Genomic DNA, 14,377 nt, shown 5'->3' on the forward strand with positions numbered 1-14,377 from the left:
GTAGGTTTGCATTTAAATTATTTTTACTGGCATAGAGCAGTGACTCCCAAACACTGGGTTGGGACCCACAGATGGATCACAGGGGATTTTTTGGGGGGGTCCCCAAACAGATTTTTGTATTACTTATTTAAATAATTATCTATGTACTGTCTTAATTCGAGGTAAACCGATGTATCAGAAGATTATTACAAATTCCACATTTTTGTTCTCAGAAATGTGTTCAATATTGCTAAGTAACACAATGTTACCTCCTATTTCATGTGTTTATATAAAAATAGAAGAAGTAAAGATAATAATTACTAACCCTGCTTTTGGGTAAATGAAATACATAAAGAATAATTCAGAGAAGTTTATTTCTAAAGCACATCAGTTGACTAAAACAGAACAAATACAGGCAATATTGTTTATTAATATTACTTGACCTTAAAATTGACTGACTTTTTCACCCTGTTTATCATTTCATCTGTTTTTTCTTTATCTTAAAATAACAAACAGATAATAACACAACTGCAAATAACAAAAAGAATAAAAGCAAAAGAGCATTTAAAGGACTACATTAAAATAATCCAAGCCAGCACAATAAAACTAAATTATTCTTCCTAAAAAGCCAGCAAGAGGAGTTTTTAAATTGGCTAAAGATTCGGGCACAGCGCTCACATGTGAAAGAATAGAATAGAATAGAAAAGGAAGACAATAAAACCACTAAATGTACAAAGAGGAGGTCAGAATATTCCTGAATGACAATACACACTCTGAAGTTTTCCCCCGATGATTAGATTAGAAAATGACTAATCGTATAACCTGGATAATGTCATTTAAAGGTCAGCGTGATGAGTGGGATGGACAGACATGGACTGAGGACAGTGGAGACATACGGTCCCTGTGGACGGACAGAACGAGCGGACTCACCCCTGCTGGTCCTGGTACGCTGAATAAATCCTCCTGGAGTTTTTCCTCACACTCTTGTGTCTCTTGGTGACGGACAGAGACCTGCTGCTGCCGACCAAAGACTCTGACACTGTGCTCATGTTGTCTCTATACTGTCTCTGTACTGTCTCACTCCCTGACTGAGACTCTGGCACACTGTCTCACACACTGACTGAGACTCTAAGACTGTCCCTCATGCTGTATCTAATGTCTCTACTGTCTCACACTCTGGCTGTGAGTGGACAGGAGAGTCAGTGCTGGGGCAACCTGCTGCTCTGGAGCATCACACACACCTCCATCAGTGAAGACTGTAACACACACACACACACACACTGACTACTTAAAGGGCCAGCACCAACCAGAGCGCATGTAAAGCCGCTATATGCAATATGCAACATGCTGCATCATGAGATAGAACAGGACACAATGTTACCTACAAACGAGGAATGACCTGATACTACAGTTTTCTGACCAAGTACAAGTAAATATAGTTACATTTGTGTACTCGCAGATATTTATGAAAAAATTTTGACATACTTTTTTCTCAGAATTAATTCAAAAAATGTCTTTACATGTGGTCCTAACACTCCTCCGTAGATAGAGTATTTAATGACACAACAATAATAGATTATTGTAACATTTTGAAGACAAATGTTATTTGCCTCACTTTGACGGTGAATAAAATACAACATTAGACAAGAAATCGATATTCCAGCTTTGATTTGCACGTATTTACACCAAGGTATGTTAAACAACTTAGAAGATGCAGCCTCATCTGTAATGGAACTTACTTTTGTAAGTGAGCAAAATGTATAGAATCAGACTTGAAGGTAGTTACACCTGAATAAACATAAACATTTTTATGCAAATATCCCTTTAAACATGGCCAGTTAGCTCAGATGGTTAGAGCATGGTGCTAATAACAAATTTATGCAATCAGAGCATTCATTTCACACATTTTTACATTGTTCCTGTTCTGTTGTCAGATAATGTTGTTTTTCTCTCGTTGTTTTGAGATCAGAGAAAGAGAAACAGAGAGGATTAGTTTTATGCTTCTGTGCCGACTCATTTAATCACATTCAAACAACGCAGGCACAATTACCTCTAAATAAATATCTCTAATCTAAAACCAAGCCCCTCACTTAACGCTTCCTGTTGTTCTTATTGTTATTAATGTCGGTAAAATGCTTTTTATCACCTCAGAAAGGTTGCTAAAGTGCAACGCAGGCACTGTAGAGACTTATGTGTGCTTTTATAACATCAGACTCTCTGGTCAGGTCTACGTAAGACATCCACAATGGAATCCACAGTTTCATGCTGTTATAACAATATAACAATAATGGTCAAGATTTTATTAAATAATCCTTTTCTTTAAGCGTCGAAAACCTGGTTCTGACCATCATTCCAACATGTGGTCCAGGACAGGTTTAAACCAGAGTTGGTTGTTGAACTTTGAAACAGGGGAAGCTCATTTCAGGTCCTGTAAACAAACGACTAGAACAAGGAAACGCGATAATTCTGTGAAACCGAAACGCTATAGTAGTCTACAAACGGGGGCCACCCCAAGACCTGGGGTTCGAGCCCAGGTTGGAAGAAGGGTCTTCTGTGATACTAACTGCATCGTTTGGCAGGTAGAGCCTTGAAGACGACGCAAGGTCCGGACGTCCTGCCACAACCAGCCCACCCTCATAGCAGAAGCTCCATGTGTGAACAAAGTATCTTCACATGGTGTGAACTGAGAAGAGAAATGTAGACAGCACAGAGTTACCATCGCCTTCATTTCCTTATTTATGCCCAAAGACGCTTGTTGTTCTGAACGTGAACGGTCAAATCTGGAGTCAGTAAAAGTTGTAAAAGTACAACATTTTACTTTGTTAAATAAAGGACTGGGTCCGGTTTTATTGCAGCAGTATCCATGTGTACTGGGCTGTTTCAGCTACAGTAACAGTGTGATGTGCCTCATGTTCACTTGGCTCCTGACTGTTAAGTTATAACGGCAGCTCAGGGGAAGCAGGACCATAAAGCTGGAGCTGTGACAGATGTGTCCCCGTTTAATTAGCACTTGGACTGGACTCACGGAACCATTATCTGATGTGTCGTTCTCCGCTGAGGCCCATCATATCGACAGATGGACAACTTGATTCTAGAAGACAGACTTTCATTTCCTGGTGCATACTGGGATTTTAAATCATAATTTTTACTTTACTAATATCAAACGTGAGACACCACACTGTAGACAATCCAATCAAGATGCAGGACCATAAACCAACAAAATAATGGAATGATTTCTGTGCCAATTTTAGTCTTTTGATTTCATTACTGACACCTGGTGGACTGGAGTAGAACACCTTGTTGTGGCCATCAGTCTTTCACACGTCATCATGCTAATCTTTCAACGGGATGGGTTTCAAGAACTGGTATTAAATTGGTTCTACTCTGGTCATTACCAAAGTATCAACAAGCATCTGGACAGACGTAAGTACATAAGTGGATGTCGTCCTCCGGTTTGCCGGTGAAGGACAACCCAGAAGTAAGAGTAATGGCGCTTTTCCACAATCCAGTACCAGCATGCCTCGGCAGAGCTGGATTAAATAAATGGACTATACTAGGCAGACTAAGCATTGTTTTATTGATAAGCAGTATCAGTATTGGTGGAATCACAGACAACAGGAAACTTTTTCCTTTAAAACGACTGACCAGAGGAAAATAGCCTCTCTGACCTTGCTCAGGATGTCCAACTGCACATGCACGACTGTAAAAAGTAGCTTTGATTTTTACAGTACAGGTGCCACTGTGTGCTTCTTAGATCTACAGTGACAAAATATTCCTGTGTTTTCTGACGTTCTTTGTGGATCCACCGGCCATTACAGCTTTAACAAAAAAAAAAAAAAAAAAACTGTTAACCACCTTTACTGTAAATCATAGAGTTTATGTCGGCGACCTGTGCTTCAATGCCCCAGAGAGCAGGACAATCATTTCAAAGTGCATTTTCCTGGTGAATGTGATATGATGAGAGCTTTGCTCACAGCACTGTTCAGGCTATTGTCCACTTTAAATCCTCAAAATAAACGTCAGCTACATATTGATCAGCGTAAAAATGAGATTGTGTATGTGTTTGTGTGGTTTGAGAGGAAAAAAGACATAAATGAAAAATATTTTGTGTAATATTTTGTGTCATATTCAGTGCACGGAAACCAGATTGTGTTGGATTTACTTTAATTATATTATAGGTAATGTTTTATTTCAAATTCAAATATAATTAATTTTATTTCCCTTATACTTCTTTTGAGCCGTGCTTGTACAATATTTATATTCTGTACAGTAAATTATATATTATGATATTTGTTTAGAAATTCAGTGGGCATTTATCCTTAATTACTGCAGGAACACAAATATTAATGCTACTTCATTTCCTTTGACATTTGAGGGGAACAAAATAACAAGTGTACTGAAACAGAAATGCTTTGGCTAAAGATTCATTTTGAAATATGATGAATGTAGACTGTGCGGTGCTAACACCTACTGAATCATAGGCTACACCGCACAACCTCAGCTACGTCATCAGCTGTGACACAAGTTAGCAATGTCCTCAGCTGTGACGCAAGTTAGCTACGACAGCTGTGACACAAGTTAGCAATGTCCTCGGCTGTGACACAAGTTAGCTACGACAGCTGTGACACAAGTTAGCAATGTCCTCTGCTGCGACGCAAGTTAGCTATGACAGCTGTGACACAAGTTAGCTATGATAGCTGTGACACAAGTTAGCAATGTCCTCGGCTGCGACGCAAGTTAACTACGTCATCAGCTGTGACACAAGTTAGCAATGTCCTCGGCTGCGATGCAAGTTAGCTACGTCATCAGCTGTGACACAAGTTAGCTACGTCATCAGCTACGCAATCAGCTGAGACACAAGTTAGCTACGTCATCAGCTGAGACACAAGTTAGCAATGTCCTCGGCTGCAACGCAAGTTAGCTACGTCATCAGCTGTGACACAAGTTAGCAATGTCCTCGGCTACGATGCAAGTTAGCTACGTCATCAGCTGTGACACAAGTTAGCAACGTCATCAGCTACGCAATCAGCTGAGACACAAGGTAGCTACATCATCAGCTGTGAAACAAGTTAGCAATGTCCTTGGATGCGACGCAAGTTAGCTACGCCATCAGCTGTGACACAAGTTAGCTACGTCATCAGCTACGCCATCAGCTGAGACACAAGTTAGCAATGTCCTCGGCTGCGACGCAAGTTAGCTACGCCATTAGCTGTGACACAAGTTAGTTATGTCAGGACATAGGTTAACTTAGGCAAATTAGGCAAGTCCTCAGCCCTATCACATCATCAGCTGCGACTGAAGTTGACATCAAAAGTAGAGGAATGAGCAATCTGGCAGTTGTTCTTAATGCGTGTTGAGAAAAATCCAAAGAGGGGGCGTATCCCACATACCTGCATTCTGTTAAGCCAATGAAAATGAAATGACGTAATGATCAGCATCATTCGGTCAAAGTGTTGTCAGTAGGTGTACACCGTAGCAGCAAATTGTCAGTGTGTTCCTTTAAAGGTGTAGCAGGTGGCTAACAAATGACGCTCCATTTTTGTACCACTTTACTCATTTCAGAATTCTGCTCCAACACAAATTCTCCACCATGTTGGATTTTGATGATACAGAACAATCCATAACAAAACTCCTGATTCCTTCCTATTACAACAACTTGGGTTGGGGGGGGTGGTGCTAATAATTATTAACTTGACACTAATGCAAATGCATCATTTATGCATAAGGAAAACAGGCAGCACTTAAGGGAGGAGCCTCAATCTAAATAAAGCACATAGGGACACATTATAGCCGAGCTGTGCAATGTGTGAAAAACACATCAAACAAAGCAATAAACTGTAGCGTGAATGCAGGTCCTGTTAATCACAGACATTAAATAATGACAGCGCTGCCTTATTGTGGATGATAACAGGCTCAGTTAAATCTAATCTGCACTCACATCAAACTCAGCTGTCTTTCATGCAGCGTTATTGTGCCCTCTAGTGGTGGGAAGTGACAGTGAAGATGCTGGTATTTTTTTTGTTGAGCAGACAAAGTTTGCTGATTATCTTCATAATTAGTGAAATATGAAATTACATACAACAGTAAAGGGCAATTTCAAACATTTATAACCCGTTACAGGAGAACAGGCAATTTATATTTCCACTGCTCACTTGTTAACATTGGGCTTTTTTCTTATATGATTATAAATATATTTTAGTTTGATATTTCGTCTGTATAGCTGTTTATATGTTCTTTATTATTTTATATTATTATTACTCTGTTTACATGTTTATTTTGCATTTATATCATATACGTTATACTAGTAAAGGGTTGTTGCAACACAAAAATGTCCCAAGTACATATCTACCTAACTACCTCCTTCCCTCACCTGGCTATTTCACTACCTACTGTCCACCGACAACACTTTCCTACCTTCCTAAATATCTGCCAAGTTACCTCCTTCCCTCACTAGCTGCCTACCAACCTCTTTCCCAAGGTACCTACCTCCTTCCTCCTTCTAGCGGACTACTTACCTACCTAACCCTAACCCCTACCTACTGCCCAGCTACATATTTTCTTCCCTAGCTGCTTACATACCTCCTTCCCTCCCGGTACCTGCAGCCTTCCCCCTTTCTAGCTGCCTACCACCCTCCTTTCCAAGCTAAATACCTCCTTCTTCCTACCTACTACTTCCCTACCTACCAAAATATTTGCATAGCTACCTCAGTTCTTCCCTAGCTGCCTATACACCTCCTTCCCAAGCTACCTAACTCCTTCCCTAACTAGCTGCCTACCAACCTCCATCCCAAGGTACCTGCCTCCTTCCCCCTGACCCACCTCTTTCCCTCTCTAGCTGCCTACTTACCTACCTCCCATCTACAATATTTTCCTTCCTAGCTTCCTATCTACCTAACTCCTTCCCCCTCCTAGCTGCCTAATTTCCTCCCTCCCTTCCTCCCTTCATATCATATTCTCTCTGTCTCTGTGTGTGTTGTGTAACTCCACACTTGCTGCTCTCCTGCTGAGAAGAGGCTTCAACACACGGAGCGTAGCCCAATTATGCCGCTGCCTGAGGCTGCAGAGAACCTCTGCTGAAGATAAATCAGTTGTAAAAGATTCAACCAAACACAGCAGAGACGGAACAGCAGGGAGTTAAGACTCAAGTCTAGACTCTGCTGAGCAGAAACAGCTCAGCTCTGCAAGCAGCTGTGAATGAGAGAGACCAGGAAACTAGTCAAATAAGAAGCTGCTTTGGTAAAGAAAAATCATCTCCCCAGGATGATTTTATACAAATCCAGGGAAATTATGTTATGTTATGAAACAACAGAGCGCCGGACGTCATGTGACTCAGTTTGTTCACACCGCCGTGTTGGCAGGAAAAAAGTTTCTGCAAAAATGAGTGCTTTACAGAGCAGGTGCTACAATGATGTCCAAACCTGTACCATTACGACGTCTTCAAATTACTGACACATCACAATAAAAGCATGTGCAACTTAATAAATAAACAAGATATTAAAGCTAGTTAGCACTGGAGTCTGTACCTGATATCATGTGATCACCACACAAGCTGAATCCATTCCATTCCTCGTCGTCTATGCTGACTGTTGCCGTGTTTTCCATTATGGTTACGGTTCAGTTTGGAACAGTACAGACGGATGTGTCTGCCTCCGTCGTCCAACACTCTCCTAACAAAGAAACATCCAGTGAGACCAAGCCTTTAAGTTTTAAATCTGTCTGCAGTTCATTGCAGTCAAAAGAATAAAAAACAGAAAGGATAGCTTTGTAAATTAATGTTTAAGTCCACATGTTGACAAAGAATTCCAACCAACGCGCTCGTATAACAAACCTCAGGGCGCCGCGGTACATGGTGTCATGTGCAGCCTTGGACGTTTTTGAAAAGAGTCTGACTTTAGTCTTGTCTGCATTTCAAAAGACAGACAGATAGACAGACAGACAACTTTATTAATCCCTTTGGGAGGTTCCCTCTGAGAAATTAACAGCTCCAACATCCACACACAGCACTGTTAAAATTAGAGTAACACTTTACAGGAGACCGGAAAGAGAAACACCATACAACATAGAATAAAATAAAATAATATAAAAATGAACTATGCTATATATATATATATATATATATATATATATATACATATATATGTATACATATACATATATATGTATGTATATATATATACATATATATGTATGTATATATATATACATATATATGTATGTATATATATATATATGTATACATACATGTCAGCTGCGAGGTGGAGGATAAAGCAGTCAAAGATGGATTGTAATTTGGATCTCCTCACAAAAAGTGATCAAATCACCACTAGATGGCAGTGCTGTATAATTTCTAGAGTACTGTTTATACTACACTGTGATGCTCGTTGGTTTCTGTCAATCAAACGTTTATTTACGTTGTTTGTTCCTTAATCCCATGAAGAAACAAATCATCTTTTTTACGACGTGTTAATGTTCCGTGAGAGATTAAGAACTGACAGAGAATGAACTGTACGTGGATTAATTGTGGTCATTTATATATGTATGATTTCTCAGTAGCAGTCAGGAGTCTGTGTGTGTGTGTCTGTGTGTGTGTGTGTGTGTGTGTGAAACAGACTGCAGCGTCTGCAGCAGTTTTACTGCGAGGCAGATGAGAGGTGGAGGGAGTCGGGAGGCGAGCGACAGTGAACTCGCCGTGAACTCGGTCTCGTCTCGAGTTTTCTGAATGAAAGAGAGGACGAGTTCTGAAATGAAACACACACACACACACACACACACACACAAACACACACAAACATCCAAAGGCTCCGTGTGATAGTGGAGTCAGAGCCAGGGTCAGGTTCATTTCATCTGCAGAGTTCACACCCTGTGGTGCCTTTACATCACTAGTGCTAAAGCTTTTTAAAGCAGCTTTTTTATGGTTTTAAATGTTTACATTTTTCAAGTTTGATTCTTGTGAAGCACAAAAAATGAGCACGATATTGGACTTTTTCACCATATGCCGATATATCAGGAGTGCTTGGGCCAATGACTGATACCAATATATTGGTATAAATACATTAAATATAAAAAAAAAAAAAAGCAACAGCACAATAGAGCAGAAGTCGTCACGTACGTCGTTCTCTGTCGTCATCCGACAAAATAATTGAACGTATCTAACGTTTAGAAAAAAACATTAGATATTTACAATTATTTTGTCGGACGTCAACGGGGAAAACTTGGGGAACGAGTTTCAGACGGACAGCTACTCCAAGCCCGTGCCGACTTCTGGTCCATTGAGCTGTCGCTCCAGAACTCAGTAGCCAATCAGCAGGCAGCTTCCTAAGGCCTGTACATGTATACACACATATATACACATATACTGTATACATATACACATATGTCTATATATACATACACATATATACACACATATGTATATATATATATATACATATATACACAATATACATATAATAATATATACATATATACACATATACACACATATATGCATATATATACATATATACATATACACATATGTATATACATATACATATACACACATATATACATATACATATATACACACATATATACACACATATATACACATATACACGATATACATAGATACACATATACACACATATATACATATACATATATACACACATATATATACACATATATACACACATATGTATATATACACATATATACACATATACACACACATATATACACACATACACATGTTTTAACAGAGTAATAGAAAAAAAGAGCCTAAATTAAATTGTGCAAAGTGAAAAACCTGTCCTGCTGTTCAGTGTTGGACCACTAGGGGCTGCTGTAAGACCAGCTGCAGCTGCAGCTTGCTGTTACGAAACCTTTGTTCCCCCTTTGTCTGACTGCAGCACTGCTGCAATGTAGACAGACAGGGGTGGGGACCCTCTCACACACACACACACACACACACACACACACACACACACAGCAGAGGAGACACTGTGAGCTGAGTGTGTGTGTGTGTGTGTGTGTGTGTTTTGTCTCACTGCAGCAGTGCTGCTGCTGCTGCTGCTGCTGCTGTTGTAGACTTTTCTAGGGTGTGTCTGTCTGTCTGTCTGTCTGTCTGTCTGTCTGTCTCTTCATTTTTGTCATTATCATGTTTGCATTTCCCGAAGCAAAGGGCAACAAAACAAAGGCATGTAAATGATGAATGAAATGTTTACGCACTCACACTCTCACACACACACACACACACACAGAGAGTACAGTAACACAAACATGCTTATTTTAAAAAGGTGTCAGCAGTGAGCATTATTAACATTCATGTCACATCTGGCTCCTGTGATTGCTCGCTGCCTGTGAGATGAAGCAGACATCTGATGCTGACACTCATCAGGACTCAAACACGCGGGGGGTTTGCGACGCTATTGATTAAAAATGCCATTAATGCCTAAAACCTGAACCTAACTACAAACAAAAATCAACCCTATTACACACACACACACACACACACACACTGCAGCAGGGGGAGACAGGGGTGAAACACACATGGTAAAGTGGAGGGACACGGCCGGCAGACAGGTGTGGTTCCAACATCCAGGACCGGACTCTTCACAGTAACAACAGTGTTCCCTCGGCTTATGGATCAAAGCGCGTTGACAGTGAACTCGGCTGTCCTCGCCGTGACCCTCGCTTTAAAGGAATCGTTGGCTCTGTGATGCACAGACTGCACCGCGCGGTGCCGCCGGGCACCGAGGACCTGGCAGGGAAAGCATGGCTGCCATCGCAGCAGGAACAACCAGGAAAAAAAACCTTCCGATTATCATCGTGAGGAAATCTGTGACCGTGACGGAATCTTTCGAATATGTTAACGTTTATTATCTCGATGAATCGTTTTAGTCAGTAAAAACGTTGATGCTTTGTCATGTGGAGCAAATATTCACATTTATGAAGCTGACAAAACCACTCAAACTCCCTTATCATAAAAGATCACGCTCCTGCACCAAAGCCCATACAGAAAATCTGCATTTTTTAGCTCGCAGGAACACAGCAGCTGCCTCGTTTTTGTACGTTTGCACAACTGAGGTAAGTCTGAAAGAAGGATTTAAACATTTTCACTCACCAACGCGGGCAGCAGGTGAGCCACGTCTCCTGTGTGCTGTCAAGTGAAATTGCCGATTTTCTCAATGGACTTTGGTGTGGGAGATTAAGTGGGTTCACAAACTTCAGTTTCCTGTTTGAACGGTAAGCTACAGTGGAAATTGCAGTCTTAAGGTATCATACACTCATGTTGGTGTGGATTTTATTAGGTTGACCTTTTGTTTAGTGTCAGAACCACTTGAAACATCCAGAAATATCACTTCATCCCTCCTGCTCTGCGTGGCAACGTACTGTGCTGCTGGAAGAAAGAAGAGAAGGTGGAAGGAGGGAGGGAGGGAGGGAGGGAGGAGAGAGACAGAGAGACAGAGAGACAGAGCAGTGCAGGACCCGAGGGCCTGTTCTGTCAGAGTAGGTTCCAGTGCAGATCTATTAGCCTACAGCTCTGCTAATTGTTGCTCGTTATCTTCCCGCATTTGCTGCGGTAACAACATTTCACTGGTGAGTGTATTGGACCCACTGACCCACTTAGAGACGGAGATATGGACTCGATCACCCAGAAGAGACGCTGCTTAGTGGAAGCTGCGGTGGAGTCGCGACCTAACTGGGTTTAAAAAGAAAAGAAAAAAGCAAGGAACTCGAAGATCGTCTTATTTATTTATTTATATATAAATTTAAACATGATAAAATAACAAAGTAGTAAAAAGATTCAACTGAAGAACAAACAAACACCTCCTGTGTCACCATGAGCTAAAGATGCTGATTCTCTCCCTGGGCTTTGGTGTGGAGGAGAGAACACGCTTCATGAACTGAACTCAGACTGAATCACCGTCCTGTGCAGGAGACCAATCACTCTTGGTGCTCATGAGCTGAGGAAAGTGCTGTGTGGCCTGTTTGGAGACAATAGCTTTGTCTCCTATTTACAGAGTGAGGGCTGAGTGGAAACACACACACACACACACACACACACACACAGGTGCAGAGAGTCTGAAGTAAGATGAATGAAGTCTTTGGTTAGAAAGAATGAAGACTGATGAAGACTAAAATACTTAAAGCTGTAAACGACACAATCACCAGAGAGACAGATGTTTGTCGAGTTCCATCCACAGATTGTTATAAATTTACTGCCGCACGCCGCCACTGCTCCACTTTTTAGTTTTGTCTAGTTTAGTCGAGGATCACTGGGTTCATATGTCACAATAACTCATTTAACCCTTTAACACCTGGGCCAGAAAATGTCCTGTGAGTCCAGAGCTTTTTGGCCATTTTTCCACAATAACTTTCAATATTTGGACAGTTATTTACAATTGACTGCTTGTTAAAATAGTGCATTAACAATTTAAAACGAAGACAAGCAAAAAGGTTTATTCAGAAATTTGAACAGCAGTCACACGTTCTCTTTAGAGTCAAGCCGAGCGTGACGGCCGGAAATGTTGGACCATTTTACCTGACATTAATTTGTATGATTTGTAGCATCGGCGCTACATGAACGTCTCCAGCTGTTATCGCCGTGTTTTTACTTTTGATTGAGCGCACAAACAGCAGCAGTCGACCCAGTGGAACTGTTGTCCGTGACACAAAACGGTATTGATGCCTCTACAGGAGCTTCTGGCGCTTAATGAGGCCGACAACTGCACTCGTGTTGTTTTAGTCTTTGTACCTACAGAGGCGTCTTCCATCACAAAAGGAACCTTTACAAAAAAAAGGACGTATTTAAACGATCAGCAGTGCTTTGGGGCACGTTAAGCTGGTTACACAGAATGTAATCTGGGATTTAAAGTGAATTATTGGTAGGTTTGAGCTCAAGTTTCGTACAGTCAGAGAGAAAAAGAGGGTTTTTAGATTGTTTCGACCACTTCCTGTGGTCTTCTTCATTTATTTAAGACAGTATGAGCCTCGTGTGACTATTTCATAGGTTTGTTTTGGGCCTAATAATCAGAATTTCACTCCCTGCGTCTGTACCTGGACTATACAGAGATGAGTTGAGGAACGTTGAGCTGCCGTTAAGAGCTTTGGACGGCAACGAAGGGAGGATGAGACTGAGGAGGAGAGAGGATGAGAAGAAGTGTGACAAGGAACTTTGAACTGTGGAGGGCAGCACCTCTCAGTGTAGAGCCTGCCAGAAGAAGAACGAAGAAGAAGAAGAAGAAGGATAATGGAGAAGTGAAGGATTCTCTGTTCAGGAGACAGATCATCAACAGTAGCAGGAGGAACTAGGAATGAGTCAATAAGATAAAGTTGGAGAATTATGTCTTTGAAACAGCTTGAAATATTCAGCAGCTTCATGAAATGACTGCATCGGCCTGATATTGGTAAGTTTGTGAGATCGGTATCGGACATGAAGAAGTGGCATCGTGCCATCCCGAGCAAGAACCTTCACTGAGAGACGTGAACATGGTCCTTGGACCTTCTGCCTCCACTGTCCACCAATCCTCGGTCCCATCAACAACTTCATCAAGGTTCTCGTAGTTTGGAGCAGCCCATTGCCAAGAAGAAAGGAATCGGGCTCGTAACTGGAAGGTCTCCGGCTCAGTCAAGGACTAGGGTGCCCCTGAGCAAGGCACCCAATCCCCCATTGCTCCCTGGGCACATATACTGTAAGTGTTGCCAGTCTCTCAAGTTCTCCAGTTTCTTTACTTAGGTAGGTGGGCACACAATAGAAAACACACACTGTACTGCACCGGACCGAACCATTCCACTGGATGGAAGATTAAACAATGAATCCACTCGACACTTCTGGATTCACTATAGTATATCATATATAGTATTTTGGTGACAGAGAGCATGAAAAACAGGAAAGGTAGTTCCGTTTAAATTGCAGAACTCAGCGCTCATCGAGCTGCGCGCACTGATGGTTTAATAAAAGTCAGCTTGAGCAGATGAGCTTCAGCCTCCAACCGTGTACATTCCACTTTTCCCAGCAGTGGAGAGAAAAGCCTCAGTACTGTAAGCTGCACATTCTGGCAGCCATTGTTCATGTCAGCAGGAGAGAAAGCCCATTTCCTTTATTACACCAAACACCCATAAAGAGAAAAACACGAGGTAGAAGAAGAACTAATCCATGTGCCTGCAAAGACCTCGTCTGCTAAATACATCCTTTCATCATTAAACGCATGGATGGTGAGACTCATGAGGGGAGGGAGGAAGTGAAGAAACCTCGTGTGAGGCAACGCTCGACAAAAAAAAATACAGCCTCACTTCCATCTCGTACGGAACGTACACCTTTGAATTAGCATTTATATTTCTATTTCTATAGATCTGCATATTACAGATGGACATTCAAATATTCTTCACACGGCGCGCTGAGTTAAAGATG

General features: G+C 41.3%; 1 protein-coding gene across 2 annotated transcripts in view; it reads right to left on the reverse strand.

Annotated features, from left to right (window-relative positions):
* LOC131459116 (transmembrane channel-like protein 3) overlaps nt 1-14,377 on the reverse strand; it is a 62,785-nt gene that overhangs the window by 21,416 nt on the left and 26,992 nt on the right. The window contains exon 3 of one of the 2 annotated variants that reach the window (XM_058628570.1): nt 7,503-7,646. Coding sequence is in view for 1 of the 2 variants with exons in the window: in XM_058628569.1 (XP_058484552.1) it covers nt 910-1,028 (119 nt within the window). In the remaining variant the exon portion in view is untranslated. Of the gene's footprint in view, nt 1-909; nt 1,171-7,502; nt 7,647-14,377 lie in introns of those variants that run through there. The other variant, XM_058628569.1, reaches the window with a different exon arrangement.

Source organism: Solea solea, chromosome 5 (genome assembly GCF_958295425.1).
Source record: "Solea solea chromosome 5, fSolSol10.1, whole genome shotgun sequence".
NCBI classification, from domain to species: domain Eukaryota; kingdom Metazoa; phylum Chordata; class Actinopteri; order Pleuronectiformes; family Soleidae; genus Solea; species Solea solea.